Source organism: Wolffia australiana, chromosome 6 (genome assembly GCF_029677425.1).
Source record: "Wolffia australiana isolate 7733 chromosome 6, ASM2967742v1".
Lineage (NCBI taxonomy): Eukaryota > Viridiplantae > Streptophyta > Magnoliopsida > Alismatales > Araceae > Wolffia > Wolffia australiana.
Window position 1 is genome coordinate 1,624,130 of NC_135840.1, and position 18,433 is coordinate 1,642,562.

The window sequence follows — 18,433 nt, forward strand, 5'->3', positions numbered from 1 at the left end:
GGGCGGTGGCTGCTAAGGCACCGGCCCCTTGGGCGGCCGCCGCAAGGGCTTCCCATTGGAGCGGCCGTTAGGGTGGCCCTCGCGTGCAGTGGCTACGTCAGTCCTTGTAGGTAGTGGCTATGGTGGCCCTCCCAGTGGCGGTTGTGATGGCCCTCGCGGGTGGCGATCGCTAGGGCACCCCTTAAGGGCGATGCCGCTAGGGCACGACCGTTGAGACGTCGCCCGTGAGAGCAGCCCTTGTAGGCGGTGGTTTGGGAAGTCCTCGCGGGGCGAGATAGCTGGGAACAAGCGAGGTTGGTCGGAATCGGCAAGAGACGACTAGTGGTGGCTGGAGACGGCCAGGAATGACCGGAGGCGGTCAGGGAACAGAGACGGCTGGAGGCAATTGGGGATGGCCAGAATTGGCCATGGGGTCTAAAGCTTGATGGGCGACCGCAATGGCGACGGTCGAGGGCCCCAGCCAGGGCGGCGGCTGCGGATTGGAGCTCAGCTAGCGGTTGTGAGGGCGGAAACCGTGGGTGTGGCTGCGGCTGTTCTTCCAGCGATGGCAGCTACTACAGTGGCGGTGAACATGATGACGACACTAACAACTCCTATTAACGAACGAGGGTTACACAACGATGGTGAGTGACATCGACTTTTGTTCCGGTAGCGATATTGGCTTCATGTCATTGAATTGGCGACGGTAGGTCGTCCATCGTGGTCGTCTTTGAAACTACTCTAGGAAGTGGGTTGATAAATCTCCATGACGGAGTGGGCGGGAACCCCAAAGAGAGAAGACACTATTTTCAATTTTCATCAATGGAATTACGAGTGTTTCTTCAGGCGTAACTTCCCTTATATATGATAGGGAGGGTTGCCCTAATGGGCCCAATTGGAGGACTTCCCCTAATGGCCGAACAAAACCAAAAAAACACAAAAAAAAGAAGTCGAGAGCCCAAAACTCGGGGACCCTCGATAAAACCCATAAAGAAAATAAACATGCAGAAAATAAACCAACTCTTGGAGACTTGTCGTCAAGCTAGATAGTAGAAGCTCGGGTCCTTCACGTCAGCTCAGGCTCCACGACGCGGCTGCTGACGAGCTTGGGCTTGATCTTCTAGATGGTCCTCCATCATCAGTGCATTAAGAAGTTCAGAAAGATTATTGAGTAGTCCAGATGGAATTGTCCACCTCGATACAAGAGGAGATAGTTCAAGGACAAGGTGTAGCTTGGTAAATCCGTACCCAACTTCTTGAGCACAAGGTGTAGCTTGGTACCCCACAATCTTGAAATGTGACCTTTTGATTAGAATACATAAATATATGATTAATTAATCAATATGATGATATAGAAGGCAAATAAAGATTATTAAGTCATTGGAGTCATTAACTAGACTGGTGAATGGGCCTAGAGGCTCATACATAAATACTCTTTTGTACGTCAAAAGATATACTTAAAGTGTAGGGTTTTTTAATGAAAAAATATCACAATGTAATTAGGGAAAGGCTCGAAATGAAATTCACCAATGAGAAAATTTTTTGAGGCCCTCCCCTTTGCTTCTCTCCACTATTGATGCAATCAAGATTGTGTAACAGCAAGGGTGGAGCGGGAAGGGGGCTTGTCAAAACCATGGAGCAGACTGAATGTCAAGAGGCTTATCAAGATGATTGAGATTGTCTGGAAGCTGAGCACTTGAGCAGCTAGAGGAACCAAGAAATTAATGATCCGATATGTGCACATGTGATTTGATCAATAGGTTATGAATGTTGTTTTCATTTGTTTACAGTCTTATGTTTCTTTAACTTTTTTAGTTTCATTCAAATCAAGGACACGGAACCCACCACCGTCTACACTTTAATGTTAAAAAGATCAGCTAACTCATCATATGAGTGGGACTAGATAGTAATAGTCTATCTGAATAATTGAATGCCCTTCTCGAGCATTCTTTGAATCTGAATATTTAGAGACTACTGATGGCGCAGCATCGCTCGAGGCCCCGATTGATGGCGCAGCACCGCTCGAGGCCCCAAAGACGTCTTTGGAGACGTCACCGTCGCCATCGACACCGTCACCACCTCGCATTCAGCCCACCTGGCAAGCCAAGGTGACGGTACGAACGCCCGGGTTCAAGTATTCTGGGTGATGGCACCTTATCTTCGTTATTCCGTTCGTCGTATTCGTTCGTGCTTTGGTTCGTAGTTCAGTCACGTTCATGTGTAACGAGGGAAGATCTCCCCTCCATGTCTTTTCTTTTTCCCCTCTTATTTCCTTTTTTTTATGTTTAAAGACTTCAGTGTATGGGGGGTCATCCACGTTCTCTTATAAGAAGGGATCGTGGATGACCAAATGTGGGACCCTCGTTTGTTTTGAAGAATTTGGAGAACTCGTGGGGTCGCCGAAGTAGAGAAAGAGGAGGAAAGGGAGAAGAGGAGGAAGAAGGGGAAGGGAAGAAGGGAAGGGGGAAGGACGCCACCGCTGCCACCTCAGGTCACCGCCAGGCCGTCTCCCCTCTGCACCTGCGCCGCCGCCGTCTCCGCGTGAAAGCGCCAGTCCGCGCCGCCGCTCCGCGATCCGCCGTGCTCCTCGCACCGCGCCGCGATTGCCATGAACCTCTGCAGCCGCTCTGCATAGCCGGGTCCGCCGAAAGTCGACGGTTGCCCGCCAGCCGCCGCCGATTCCGACCTCCAGCCACTCCCGGCCATCTACGACGACGCTTGCCGCCTCCCTTCCACGACTGAGAACCCGTTGCATCCGCCACTGAGCCGCTCGACGCGTCTCCGCTTGGGATCACCAACCGACGGGTCAACTCCGTTTCCCCTGCCCCTCCGCGCCGAGCTGTTCCGCCCTCGCGCCTCTGCCGCGTTGCACCAGCCGCTGACGGTCCGTCGGCCCGTTGTCGCCGCCGCGCCGTTCGCGCGCGCGCCCAAGCCGTCGTCTACCGCCATTCGGTCTTCGCCAGGCGCCCTCGACCACCCCGTCCGGCACCTCCGTCTGACGCCGCCGCGTCGCACCCAGCCCCGGACCGCACCGCGCCCACCACTTCGCCTTCTCAACGCCGTGCTGTGACGCCGCGTTCACAACGCCGCGCCTGCCGCCGCTGTGCTGCGTCACCGCCGCGCCCGCTCCCTGCGCCGCGCCGCGCCCGCCGTGCTGCATCCGTCGCACCGCGCCCGCATCTCCGCGCAACGCCAGGTCGCGTCCGCCGCGCCACGCTCGCCGTGCGTCACCGCACGCCAGCCGCCAAGACCGCTGCTGCCGTGTTACCCGTCAACGGCGTTCCGGCGCCTGCCATGCCTTGGAACAACCGTCCGCCAACGCTATCCCGACTCCGACTACTTGCCTCCAAACCACTCCGAGATCGACAAGACGAACCCTGGACGATAACGAGGTACGCTGTTCCTTCCCGTCTTTTATTTCTTGCAGTGCTCTTTCGGTTGACTCCACCGCGCTCGGATTGGTCGTAGGTGAGTGTGAAAGGTTGAGCGAAAATACGTTGCACTTGAGTGTCTTACCTGTTTGGTACGAGTCGGGACCGCCCGTCCCGTGCGAGCACAACCGGGGGGGAACTTTCCCGCTCGGCGCCGTAGCGTCCTCCTCCCACCCGGACGAGGTTCAGGAGGTCTACCTACCGTCCCCGGGCGACTCCATCAACGCCCCGGACGTCGGCACCCCAATTGCTTGTTGGCAGTCGCACATACTACACACCAGTCCGCGCATTGCATCGTAGATTTCCCTCGCCGGAACCCTTGTCGGACGACTTCCCTTGGAATGACGTCCGACTTCATCGCACTCGACACCGAGCCCACGCACCTCTGTGACAGCAGGATCTCGTCCTTGACGTTGTCCTGCATCAACTACACACTTAAGCGGCTCATTCATTCTCACTTGAGGAACCAATAAATCATGGGTCTCATTGGTGTAAATGTGATTTGATAAGTAGGTTTTGAATACCATTTTGATTTTATTTACACTCTTTTGCTGTGTTTTGGTGTCATCCAAATCAAGGTCATTGTACCCAACAATTTACTACACACTATTGGCTACGAGATCAGCCTACTCATCAGATGAGTGGGACTAGATAGCGCTATAGTACCTAAATATTTGAATGACCTTCTTGACTATTCTTTGAATATTAATACACAGAATAGATGCCTACAGACTAATGAATCCAATTTATGATGTCATCCAAATTCACATAGTCATTACATGTATTCACTGATTTCGTAATAAGAATCTTACTTGCATTATAATAAATATATTTTATCAACGACCATTGCAAGATATCGACTGCATTTATATGTGATTAGCTCGCTGGTCACATCTATCAGCTACCTATGCACCTCCTTATCGTGGGGGTTTACTTTCTATGTAATGAATCTGAGTCTTGAAGTGGGCCGCACAGAAACCCTTAAAATAATATCTATAAGTTTAGCTAAGATGAATTAAAATATTCAAGGATTTATGGGTCCTTGTATGAAATTTCATTATGATTTTTGGAAAAACAGATGCACAAATAAATGCCATTATCAGTTTGACCAATTTTAACATTGATAACAAGATTTAGACTGATGCCTGATAAGCAAACAAATTACATATTTAATGACTGAAGACCACAGGTTAATTATCAAAATTTTTATTTCATTAGACCTTTTAAAACTTTTTTATTTACCACTTGGATCTGTATTGACTAGAATATGAAATAACTCAAAAAACATTTCTCAAATAATTCTAACTAAGGGATATATCACTCTGACAGGAGTAGTTAAACATCAAAATGAAAATTCTTGAAGCTCAGATCTAATCTAAGAAACCAAGTTTAATCCTTGTACCAAGATTGAAGTAAACCATTACATATTTTTTTCATTTCCCAAGTTAAACCATTGTATACCCATCAATCTTTCATAAGCTCTGTTATCATCTCCCTAATTGCAGACACAACACAGTCAAATATAAGCTGAGACATGAACTAAAATCCATCTCAGCTCCAAGCTGCTCATCAAGAGAGGATACTTGGAGAAACACCCAGTCCATGGGTGAGGAGAAATCCCCTCAAAATCTCTGCAGAAAGCGCCCTCGAGAAGTTTCAATCTTCAAGGCTTCCTCGTCGGATGCGGAAAGCTTCATCAATCTTCTTCCGAACCGACCCCTACGACCTCCATCTCCGCGCCCTCAACCTCGTCTCCTCTTCTTCCCCTTCCTTCCTCCACCAAACCCACGCCCAAATTCTCACCACTGGCCTATGGCGCAAATCTGTTCTCACTTGCAAGCTCATAAACTGCTACGGTCTCATATCGGATCTTCACAGTGCCCGCAAGCTGTTCGATACAATCCCCATTCCAAACTCCCGTCATCTAAACTGCGCCATTAAAGCTCACTTGGCCGCCGGGGATGTTCGATCTGGGATCGATCTTTACTTTCTCTCTGTTCCCCTTTCCAACGCCATGACCTTCAGCTTGCTCCTCAGAGGCTTCACCGACATGGGCTGCTTCAAATCTGGTCTTCTCCTCCATACCCACATCGTGATTTTGGGATCCGAGCCTGATCTTCATCTGGGTACCGATCTTGTACGTTTTTGTTTGAGATCAGGCCGTTTGGGAAATGCCCGGAAGGTGTTTGATTTAATGGCTGAGAGAGACTTGGTTCTCTGGGTAGCAATGGTGGATGGGCTAATGAGAAATGGGAGCCATGGTGAAGCCCTCTGCTTCTTCTCCAGGATGAGAGCTTCCGGTATTCGAGCCAATGCCGCCGCCTGGAACGCGGTGATCGCCGGGTTCGCCCGCCTCGGCAATGAGCCCATGGCAGCTCTCCATCTCTGGCAGATGCAGGAAGACGGTGTCTGCCCTGACGAGGCGACTCTCTGCACCATCCTCTCCCTCCTGTCAAGGTCCGGCGCGGCGCTGAGATCAGGCGCTGCTGTACATGGGTTCGCCTTCCGGAGACGACTGGTGGAGCATGTCTTTGTGGCCACTGCTCTTGTGGACATGTATGGGAAGAGCGGCCGCCTCAGCCTCGCTCGGCGCCTGTTCGAGCTTGCCGAGGAGAAGGATGCAGGGCTATGGAATTCTATGATACTGGCCTTTGCCATTCATGGCCAGGCCAATCAGGCCCTCCAGCTGCTCCCTGAGATGCAGCTGGGAAGATTAAAGCCCAATTCAATCACATTCACCGCTGTTCTCTCGGCCTGCAACCATGCCGGGCTGGTGGACGAGGGCCGCCGAGTCTTCCGGTCAATGGTCTCTGACCATGGGATTACCCCCTCCAGTGAGCACCTCTCCTGCATGGTTGACCTCCTACGCAGAGCAGGGAGACTGGGAGAGGCCTTCGAGCTCGTCGCTGCCTCTGGCGAGCTTAGCTTCGTCTCCAGCGTCGGCAGCCCGATCTGTGGGAAGCAGGAGATAGTCGTATCCTGTGGCGTTGACCTGAGCTGTGGGCAGTCGGCGGCAACTTCGAACTCCGTAGCCAAAGCTGAGAAGCAGGTGGAAGTAGTCTCCAATGGGCTATCGGCGGCCGCCGTGAACGTCTTGGCCAAGGTTGAGAAGCACGAGGAAGTTGTCTCCGATGGCGCCAAGCAACTGAGCTGTGGGCAATTGGAGGTTGAGAAGGAGGCGGAAGTCGTTTATGATGACGCTGGGCGCCTGAGCCGTGGGCAATTGACGGGGCCCGCTGGGAAGCAGGAGGAAGATGTCTCTGACGACGCCGGGCATCTGAGCCGCGGGCAATTCGCAGCGGCCTCATGTGTCTTAGGGGAGGCCGAAAAGCAGGAGGAAGTTGTCTCCAGCATTATCGGCGAGCTGAGCTGCGGGCAATTGGTGGCCATCTCCAACATCTTAGCCGAGGCCGGGAAGTGGGAGGAAGTTGCCGGAGTCCGGCTTCGGATCAGGAATTCCAAATTGAAGAAGATGACCGCGTGCAGCTGGATCGAAGTAGCTGGCCAAGTTCATGCTTTCAAAGTCTTTGATGATTCGCATCCCGAAAAGAACCTCGTCTTTGCTGTTCTCAAGCAGCTTGATGCCAACCTGTCGGCTGCCCGGAGCGACGTTGACCGTGCCGCAGATGGGCCCACCAAGTCAACATCCAATTAACCATTGCCATTAATTTCTCTTTGACCTCACCATCCAACCCACCTTGCTTCGACATGTTCTACTCAGCTTTATTTCTTTATTTATTCCCTGTTAAAATATCAGCTCTGGAATGTATCTAATTATGCATAAAACAACGCCAATTTCACATATAAATAAAAAAATGGTTGTCGGCGCCACAATTATGGCAGATGAAAAAAAATCTGTGGTACTTAATTATTTTCGAAAAAAGAAATTGGGGTGGTCCAAGGTTGTTCATAATGAAATCTTAACTTTCTCTCTTTATTTTCTTCAAAATAAAATACCAAATAATACAAAACCCGGCAATTTAGGGATAGTCAACGGGCCCACTTTATCTGCCACCGTCCACGCGTGAAAATATAGTCGGTGCGTAAGCTTAACTCATTAAGTGATGACACGTGTCTTTATGACGTCAGCGATCACGACGATCAGCCCGCGGAAAAACACGGTGCATGCAACGGTGTCTGCGCGTTTAATTTCTCTCTCTATCACTATCTCTCTCTCTATCTCTATCTCTTTCTCTTTCTCCATCTCTCTATCTCTATCTCTCTCTATCACTCTCTCTATCTCTATCTCTCTCTATCACTCTCTCTATCTCTCTATCACTCTCTCTATCTCTCTACCTCTCTCTTTCTCTTTCTCCATCTCTCTATCTCTATCTCTCTCTATCACTCTCTCTATCTCTCTATCACTCTCTCTATCTCTCTACCTCTCTCTTTCTCTTTCTCCATCTCTCTATCTCTATCTCTCTCTATCACTCTCTCTATCTCTATCTCTTTCTCTTTCTCCATCTCTCTATCTCTATCTCTCTCTATCACTCTCTCTATCTCTCTATCACTCTCTCTATCTCTCTACCTCTCTCTTTCTCTTTCTCCATCTCTCTATCTCTATCTCTCTCTATTACTCTCTCTATCTCTCTATCTCTCTCTCTTTCTCTTTCTCCATCTCTCTATCTATATCTCTCTCTATCACTCTCTCTATCTCTCCACCTCTCTCTCTTTCTCTTTCTCCATCTCTCTATCTCTATCCATATCTCTCTCTCTACCTCTATCACTATCTCTCTCTCTATCACTATCACTAAACGCGCGTTTTCTCTAACCTGATCTATATATGTTTGGCAGTATCCTGGTGAAGTTTCATCATCTGGGTAATATTGAAGGCACTGAGAGAGAGTTGCTTCTTCTTTTTCGTCTTCTTCTTCATCTTCAATTCGATTAGGGTTTCTCGGATTCTTGTTTTCTTCTTCTTCAGTAGACTGAAAGAATGGTGACTCTCGTTGCACGCCGAGGGAGGGAGTTGCAGAGATACAATAGCCAAGGCCATCGCTTGGTCGTTGGGTACTTCTTCTTCTTCTTATTCCTCTTGATTCGTTCTTCATCTTCTTCGTCTTCTTGATTTGTTGTTCATCTTCTTCGTCTTCTTTATTTGTTCTCATCTTCTTCGTCTTCTTGATTTATTCTTCATCTTATTCGTCGTCTTGATTTGTTCATCATCTTCTTCATCTTCTTGATTTGTTCTTCATCTTATTCGTTTTCTTGATTTTTTCTTCTTACTCGTCTTCTTCTTCTTGATTTGTTCTTCATCTTCTTCGTCTTCTTGATTTGTTGTTGTTGTTCTTCATCTGCTTGATCTATTCTTCTTCTTGTTCCTCTTCTTCTTTGTACTATAGAAACCCTAATTGGAAGCTCATACTTGATTCTTTCTCTCGCTGCAGATGCATACCATACAGACTGAAGGCGGAGAATTATCGTCCTTGCCCGGAAGAGATCGCGCTGAATTTGAAAGTTTTGATCATCAGTTCCCAAAAAGGCCATGAAATCATGTTTCCCAAGGTGGGGGAAGGCTTGAATTATGGCTGTTCGTTCTCTTTCAATCGTTGAATTCTAGGGTTTGATGAATGAAACCCTAACTATGATTGCAGGGAGGTTGGGAGACGGACGAGACCATCGAAATGGCTGCTTCAAGGGAAGCCGTTGAAGAAGCTGGAGTCGTCGGTCACATCGAGGTCAGTCTTCGTGTTGATATTCTAAACCCTAATTAGGGTTTGAACTTGAAACTGGAATAACTGAAGGGATAAAAACTCACAGAATAGAATGAACAAATGATGGTTAAAAACGGTCCGATTACAAACCTTAATCAGAGTTAAAAAGAGTAGAAGAAGTAAGGACAGTCTAGATGAAGTTTAAAATCCTAATCAGGGTTTGAAACTGGGAAGGAAATAACTGAAAGGGTAGGAAACTCACAGAAGATAATAAAGAAATGATGATTTTCTGTTGATAATGAGTGATCCTATGAGAGATAGGTATTTTAAATTGGTACCCTTTTCCTCACTTAACTTTGGTCTATTTATTTTGCGAGGGATTCGCTAGATTAATTAAAACGATACTTTTCTGTTGAGGCTTTAGCAAACCTCTTAGAGATAGATATAACCCTTTTTCTCACTTAACATCTATCTATATATTTTTCTAGGAATTCACTAAACTAATTAAAACGATAATTTTTCTGTAGTAAATTTAGTGGACCTCTGAGAGATAGGTATTCATGATTAGTTCCCTTTTCTTCTCACTTGCCATTCATCTATTTATTTTTCTAGGTACTCAATAGATCAATTAAAACCATAGCCTTTCTGTTGAAGATTTAGTGCCTCTTTGAGAGAGAGATATTCATGATTAATTCCCTTTTCTTCTCACTTACTATTTATCTATTTATTTTTATAGTTATTCACTAGAGATATTGAAATGGTGAACTCACTGCCTGGGGTAATTTCTTGCAGGCAAGGCTTGGAAAGTGGGCGTTCAAGAGCAAGACAGAAGACTGCTCAAAAGTAGGTTATATGTTTCCCATGAGAGTGACAGAGGAGCTTGGAGAGTGGCCGGAGATAAGCAGCAGGCGGCGCTGCTGGGTGTCTGTGGGGGAGGTGAAGAACAACTGCAAGCAGCAGTGGATGAAGGAGGCTCTGGATAGGCTAGTTGAGAGACTGTCAGCACCATCATTGTCACGGCGAAAGTGATGACTGACATGATGGCCTACTCGTGATGTAGATAGCAGGGATCAGGAAATGCCCTTAAATGGGGTTCCTGTTCTGCTGTCAGGGAGGATTTCCTGACAATGGTTGTTAATTATTTTACTCCAAATGTTTAGCCTCTTTTTTTACTACATTTCCAACTCCTTTTGGTTAGGGAGGAATAGAGTGACGTAGTGAATGGTAGAGAGATTGAGAGTGATAGAGAGAGAGAGAGACAATAATAAAGAGAGGGCAAGAGAGATAAAATGAGGAAGAAAGAGTGAGTGATAGAGTGACATTGAGAAAGAGAGAAGGATTGATAGAGTGGGGGAGATAAAGAGAGAGAAAGAGGGAGGGGAAAATATTTACACTGAATTTCATAAATCAATAAAACTTTAATTTCTGAAAGTGGAACAAAATATTAATGTCACCTCTTAATGCTGTGTCAAAAGATCAAATTAATTTATTTCTATAATGTGTATCATTTAAAGAGGAGGTAATAAATACTAAATTTAATTATAAAAAGGCACTTGATTCCCTCAATAAAGCTCCAGATGAATTATAATGTCATAGTATGTGAATTTTGGATACATGATCTTCTCAAAAGGTTAAACACCTTGCTAGTATTTTCAGTTAGTCAGAATCAAGGCTTCATTCTGCTCAATATGGAACCAGGAACAAGAAAATTTTCGGAGTTATTTTAAGTCAGTCTATACCATTGATCCTGCCCCACTCCTCATTTAGGTGGGAGATATTAAATTTCTGAGTTTATGTACATATGACTCTTAGTAACGGTTGGAAAAAATATTGAGCTAGATAACATCTTAAGTACATATGTTTAGGCGATCAATGTGCTTTACCAAATATTATACGAATAATCTACCTTTTATGTCACAGTCATATTGATAACATGTGAGTTGTTGGGATATTTACAAATTTTATGCATTAAACTAATTATATATGTGTGTTATCAGGCTTGAAATGATTAAATTTTTTTAGAGTGATATTCTGATTTTTGTAGATATAATGGTATTTTTTAAGGAATTTTCAGGCATTATATTCTGATTCTTAATACATTTCTTATATTCATGGAGATATGAATTTTCTAAGTCAATATATGTAGATATATATATATATATATATATATATATATATATTCTGACCTAGTATTTATTTTATGATGATATATTAATGTATTTTTCCATAAAAGAAATTAATTTTCTGATTCTTAATACATTTCTTATATTCATGGAGATATGAATTTTCTAAGTCAATATATGTAGATATATATTCTGACCTAGTATTTATTTTATGATGATATATTAATGTATTTTTCCATAAAAAAATGTGCCCTGCCATGTATCGCCCTTCTATTCAATCAAATGGCGACCAATCAAAAGCGTTTGCAATGATTAGGTGCCCTAATTATTGTAAACAATGCAATTATGGCATCATGAATCGCAAGGCTAAATGCCCCAATCATTAATTGACAGTTTTGAATTTTTTATTCATAAGGGCGATGTGGACCAATAAAAATAGTGAGGATTTAAATCACAATAAATTTACTATGTAGATCGAGAAGAAAAATAATATATATAAGTCAAATATTGTGGCTGTAGATGTGGCCGGCATGTGTACCAACACGATTGATTAGAAAAAGGATACAAAATATCTTGACTTTGGACATGGAAATGCATGCCACGTTAGGCGATCATTGGGGAATCTTGCTTTTTTATGTGAATGACATGCTGAAGTGTGTCATTCATAAGGAAAGGATGAAAAAAGATAATATCGTGACGTGGTGGATGGCAATGCTCTGCTACATCACAACGATTAAATAATAGACTAAATATCATTTTTGTCGTCTTCTTATTGTAGTGACATATGGTGTTCTCAAAGCATGTGACTGTGGAAGATAAGGGGATCACGCTAATCACTAAATGGTTCGCAAATGGACATATCAGCTGAAAATAGAAAACGAGGAAGCATCAGCGCATATGATGAGGAGAGAAAAAAAAGGGATGGCTAGGATTGCTCCAACTTCAAAGCTTGATATTTGATGATCCAGAGGTCTGAATGAGGTGAAAGTTTCAGAGATGCTTCATCTTCAGCCTTTCTTTCCATCCATACTCTCTGATCTATAAATAGAAGTGTGAATCCCTGTTAAATTCATCTTTTAACTCGCTTGATAGTCATGTGAGGGATTGAAAGATATTGAGTTTAAGAGATCCATCAAGCCTGTTCTTCGTGTCTTGGGTGTGTGAGAAGATGCAACAAAGAAGAGGGGGAGCTTATCTTCACTCGCAAATCTCCATGACCTGGAAAAATATAAGGATCTATGGTAAGCATCCTCGTCTAATGTTGTTCTTTCTCGACATCGTCGTTAGCTTAGATTGATTTCACTATCACGTCCCCCATCATATCACTTTTGTACACTCTCTAGTCACCTCTTATTGTTGGGTTCTAGAGGCCTTCACATGGATGAAGAAATGAAAACGATTCACAGCGGAAGACTTGAATGAATCGAACGGCATCAACAAAAACATTAAACGAAGTACCTTTCCATGGATCACATCCATGATTTCTTGGATCCCAAAGTGAGCCGAGTCAAGCTGCTCACATATGCAGCCTCTAGATGTATCCACGTGGATCTCCTCCTTCTCGTTGACAAGCCCCGTTCTTTCTCCGTCGGCATCGCTACGTCGTCCCGATCACATCAAGCCCCTGAATAATTCTGCCTGGGTGAATTTCATTCAGGGCCTTACCCTATTAATACAAAGTGGGTATTTTTCATAAACCCCCCCAAAACTTAAGTATATCTTCCGACGTCCAAAAAGACCACTTGCGTGTGAACCTCTAGGCCCATGTACCCGTCTTGTTAACGACTTCAGTGGCCGAACAACCTTTATTGGCCTTCCAAATTAATTACCTATATCATCATATAGATTAATTAATGTCAGATCGATTTAACCCAATCGATAGGTCGAGTCTCTGACACGTGGGGTGCCAAGCTACACCTCGTGTCTTAGAAGATACAAAGGAGTGTGTATCGACTCACTCATGGAACCTGTTCGTCATCGGTTCCCGTGTATGTATAATATCTCATCCACTTGATGCTCCTTGAATGACTTAGGGTATGGTCAACCGTCGAATCCCTAATCGGACATCCGAGTTAGTACTGATGCATTTGGAAATCATCGAAGAACTCTTCTCCGATATTTCACTACAGTGGCCAAAGACTTCATCGCATCACCTTCCTTGAGCTGTTACCTCCTTTAAAGAGGGGGGACGATCCCATCTTGACCACTCAATCGTCTTCGTGAACTTCTTGATGTACCCGAACTAAGACCGTTTAGAAGCCCATGATTAGAAACTCGTTGGCTATAGCCAAAGTACAATCGTCCGTCCACAAGACGTCTTTGGTGTCTCAGATCTAAGGACCACTTACACAACCGTGACGTGAATCAACCTGATTTACAATTCTATATAATACCATTTTTACGGATTTTTACGGATCAATTCAGTGAACTCTTTTCCTTAAAGAGCACTCACTATCTATCCTTTGAATAGGAATGTTTGGAACACATGCTTAAAGAATAGTGATCTCCGGATCACAATCTCATCATAATTCACTAAGTCCGATCATGTATTCATGGACTTCATTATAAGCATCACACATGCACTATAATGAATATGTTCTATTAATGAACATGGAACGAGATGTGGAATGTGTGATTGGCTTGCCGGCCACATATATTTCCATCACTTACAACCTTTACATCACCGCCTTGTCATTAACTTATTTTTCATAAAACTCGTTCATAGCTCGTTCCCATCATTATCCTACTTGCTTGAGCTTCTTAAATTGTAATTTTTACCATCTACTGTGTAATTTTATCATCTTAATTCTAGTGCTAACTATCACTATCTCGCCTCCCATTTTCTCTCCAATTGACTCTGTATTTTTCATGCATCTCATCTCACCACAATAATCAGTATTTTACGAATGTTGAATATTTCATCACTGTTCCCCATGAAGACGATCAGTACTCATCACTAGCTAAAATTACTGACAGACCACAGGTTTTATTTTTACTGAATAATCTCAAAAATATACAACAAGTGATTATAATAATATTTTCAGATATATCACTGCAAATATCAAAATATATTCAGATAATTAAATTCAAATAGTAGTTTAGTTACTCGACATTTAACAATCAAAAAAATATGCAGCAAGTGATTTTATTTAGCTATAGAAAGTAAATAATCAAGATATAATGCTCAAATAGTTTCACCAAATATCAGTATAGATATACCAAATAAAATGAAAAATAAATAGATAAATTATACATTAATTTTGTCCTCCTCTTTCTCTCTTTTTATAAATGTAATATATTCTTATAATCTAATGGCTTATATTTTATTATGCAATCAAATTATTCTATATTGCTTATTTATTTTTCCTCTCAACCTCTTCTTCACAAATTGCTTAGTTCTTTCCTCTAACTTTCCTCAGTTATCTTTCAACAATCTCTTCTCATCTCCCTAACAAATATCCTTCAATAAATTTCTCATAATCTCATCTTTCTATTTTTGTACAAATATATCTCCAATCTCTTTCCAATATTATTCCCTAAAATGTTTTTTGTCATTTCTATCCTATTTTTCACTTGAGTGAATAAGTCTTGATGACAGAATATCATAGGATAATGATAAAATGAAACAAAGCAAATGACACATCCAATAAGGTTTTAAATTAATATTTTCGGGTTTAATGTTGCTGGAGTACTATCAAAGTTTTTCTCCTGAAACTTGTATCCTAAAAATATTTTACAATAAAATGTGAAATAATGAAGGATATATTTAATTTCTCAGAATTTTCTTTTTTGGCTGCTGAGGAGAGGGTATGAGCAGTCATATTTTTCAGAGAGAAAACCACTCTGTCAAACACCAGTTGTAGAGACGTAATAGTGGATAAAGATATTGGGTTTACCATCAACAAGAGGTAATAAAATCATATCTTATGACCTATTGACAAATGTCAGCCCAAAGCACTATCTGAAAGCATACCATGGGACCAATTTTGGTCTTATGATCAAGGATTGGGTGTATTCCTTCCTGTCGAATTACAACTTGCACTACTTTTCAAAGATATGCAGTTCTAGTACCGTACATAACCTTTAAATTTCTACCCAACTAATTATTTTGGATGGTGATAAACAATAAATTAGTGTTCATAATGTCATTGAAGATTTCTGATTTATAGAAAAATATTCATAAAACTACTACTGAGCTTCAAACCTGTAAGGCTTGAATCCATAATTATATAAAATTAATCTAATACAAGTGTACCTTTATACTTGATTTTTCCCATAATTTTTAAAAGTTTTACTTTTTATTATCAAATAAAAGCTAAAAACAAAGCAGTTCAAGATTAGAAATTTAAATTTATGATTAATTTTGTTAATTTATATTTTTCTATAACTCTTTTGAGTCAAGTACATTTTTCTTATATGTAAATAAGTTAAAAAACAAAGTCATACCCTAGATGAGAAATATAAATACAATCCACAAGAAGTAGAGTTTTGGATTGATGTCCCCTTCTTTCCCTATAAGATTATTGTAGAGGGGAATCAAATTAAATCAAGATTCTTGGAGAGAACCACCAGTCAACCCTTCGGTCATGTGAACACATGACTTATGTATTATCTGGTACGTGTGTTGAAAAGTTTCTCATCCTTTTTGACATGTATATTCAATGAATAGCCTACTTGAAAAGCAGCCAAATCCTTGAAACCATGCTAAAATTTTCATCATGCATATACTTTTACTACATGACTCATCCACTACATGCCTTTGAACAAATATGTTGCATGGCTCCAAACCACTTCCTGCAAATGCCTGCCCCGCCAGTCCAACCGCAAGAAAATTTGCATTTTGGACAAGCTAATAAAGATATAGGAACTTATTTGATTTATCTTTTGATCTTAGGAATCCCAAAAATTAATAAAAGCCATACAAAAGTTTTAGTCATTTTAAAATATTATTTGATATATTTGAAAATTTTAAAATTAGTTTTTCTTCATTTTAGCATATTTACTTCATAGAAAATAACTTAAATTGCAAGAATTATAAAAAAACTTTAAAAATATTCTTTTTTTGGCAAAAACATGATGCCGGGTACAACGAACCGAATGGTTGTGCTCGTAGACTGATCCAGCCATGCCAAGGATGCCACCTGTGGGGGTTTTATATATTTAAGTGTAGTGTTTATAAGCATTTATTGACATGGAACGAGCATAAATGTGCCAATTACACACGTACCCTACTCGCCCCTGCCCATGGTGTGGTGAAAGAAGAAATACAAGAATGATACATAGGTAGTGTTCGAAGAAGACCGCTCAACGTTTGCAGCATGTTTGTGCATCGTAGCAATGGTGATTCATGAAGTAGGACCAGTCCACTCACCTTCTTCAAATGTCATCGTTGAGGTGTGCGCCGGGCACAACAGTTAGGCGAGAGGTCAAGCACTCCTGCCTCTAGTGCTCCATGCAATACGCCACTCGTGGGGGCCATCATTCGACAGGGTATGATACGTGCAAAGAGCCTGGTAAGCTGAGGTTCTCAACGTGATGGTAACCGCGAGCCGCCCGAGGAAGATCTTGCCAAGTTAAGTATATGGAGGCTGGGTTACGGGAGCATACCACATAGTTTTCAAGGGCATCCGTCGTCTGATGACGAATGCTGGTCAAGCGGGGGCGACACCACATGGTGTCGTACCAAATGATCTGGAGACCCCACTCGGACTTGAAGAAAAGATTAGGAAATATATTTTAAAATAAAATTAATATCTGATTATTACTTCCTATGGTTTAAACCTTTACGCACCCTATACTTTATTTACTTCAGAAACTATTTACAATACTGAATCATAAATCAGAGCCTTAAAATGATCCATTTTTAAACAATTTATGTTTAATCAATCAATAGAGACATGTTATTGAAAAACCGAATTTAATTTAATTTATCTTCTAGGAATTTGTATTTTTTCCAATTATTAGATATATTTAAAATACCATCAAATACAGAAATTTAACTCAAAATAATTCTTCAGTAATGAGAAAATATTTTTACTATTTAGCATTACTTATTAAAAGTTTTTGGAATAATATTCTAAATTTATAATATCATATTTTTGCAAAAATACACCCTTTTATGGATACACTCTGTGTTAGGTCAAAAGTAGTGAAGAAATATTCAATTAAAAAATTAGGATTTAATCATTGGCCAAATGCAATCATTAGTTGGAGCCGGTCACTTGCCACAACCAATGATTTTCTCATTCTTGGTGTCCTAGATGTTTGAGACGAGGCAAGAAAAAAGAGGGGGAGCTTCCATGCATTCAAAAATGACCATGATCCTGGTAAAGCTTAATGAATGATCTGGAGTAAGTATCCTCATCTTACAATGGTTCTTCTCCTGATCAGTCTTACCTGATATCCATATCTTCATCACATTTTACCATTGTATGATTCGGCGTATCTCAGACGATCACAGCGGTCTCCACGCCGGATTTCTCCATTTCGGCTACCTCCACCCGCACTCCTCCACTCGGTGTATCTCAGGCAATATCCCTTGATTTCCACATCGAATTTCTCCATTCCGGCGACATCTGTGCCAATATTCTCCCTTCCGACGATTTTTGTGCCTGTGTTCTCCATTCCGGCACACTTGTGTCCTCTATGACCACTTCATTCAGAAGACCTCATCCTGAACGTGGTGCACTTCTGATCACTAGTCGCTGCCAGGGACTATTCTGTGCAGTGTAGGCTTCAAACATACCGGTCCTTGTCTACTCGGCACGCCATCATCCTCTTCTCGGCGTGGCCTATCTTGGCATGTTCTAGGGCTGCTCGTCTATCCGGCCTATCGAATTTGCACCTTGTGCCACCAGTGTTACCAAACTTGAGGTATGGATAGCACGAGTGAATCAAATCCCATTCCAGGGACTATGACTCCACTTGGACTAGTTGCCCTAAGACACCCAATAATGGCACATCTTCACCGGAAAGAACTATGGGTCGTGGGCATCAGGATTCCAACATTTCTTGACGTCCCATAACTTGAGTCATCATTTGACAATGGAGCCACCCAGTTTAGTGTCTCTATAATATTCTGCCTAGAATTCATTGGATTCGGCTATTTTATCATGGATGGTTCAGAATGTTGAGCAGCCAATCGCTGAACCTCTTGCCTGAATCAAGCATGCTAAATGACTTTGGGAAACACTGGAAAATATGTACACAAATCCGAGTAACTTCGGGCACACGGTTGAGATCTTTG

The 18,433-nt window shown here is 42.5% G+C and overlaps 1 protein-coding gene and 1 long non-coding RNA gene across 2 annotated transcripts; both read left to right on the forward strand.

Annotated features, from left to right (window-relative positions):
* Positions 1-1,970: 1,970 nt before the first annotated feature.
* LOC144704861 (uncharacterized) lies at positions 1,971-3,951 on the forward strand. The gene is made up of 2 exons (XR_013581918.1): positions 1,971-3,371; positions 3,448-3,951. It is a non-coding gene; the product is annotated as an uncharacterized LOC144704861 (long non-coding RNA).
* A 4,255-nt stretch (positions 3,952-8,206) lies between these two features.
* On the forward strand, positions 8,207-10,241 carry LOC144704229 (nudix hydrolase 18, mitochondrial-like). Its single transcript, XM_078576568.1, has 4 exons — positions 8,207-8,420; positions 8,798-8,915; positions 9,005-9,088; positions 9,857-10,241. The coding sequence occupies exons 1-4, from the start codon at positions 8,347-8,349 to the stop codon at positions 10,091-10,093; spliced, it is 513 nt and encodes a 170-aa protein (XP_078432694.1). The 5' UTR covers positions 8,207-8,346; the 3' UTR covers positions 10,094-10,241.
* The last annotated feature ends 8,192 nt before the right edge of the window (positions 10,242-18,433 follow it).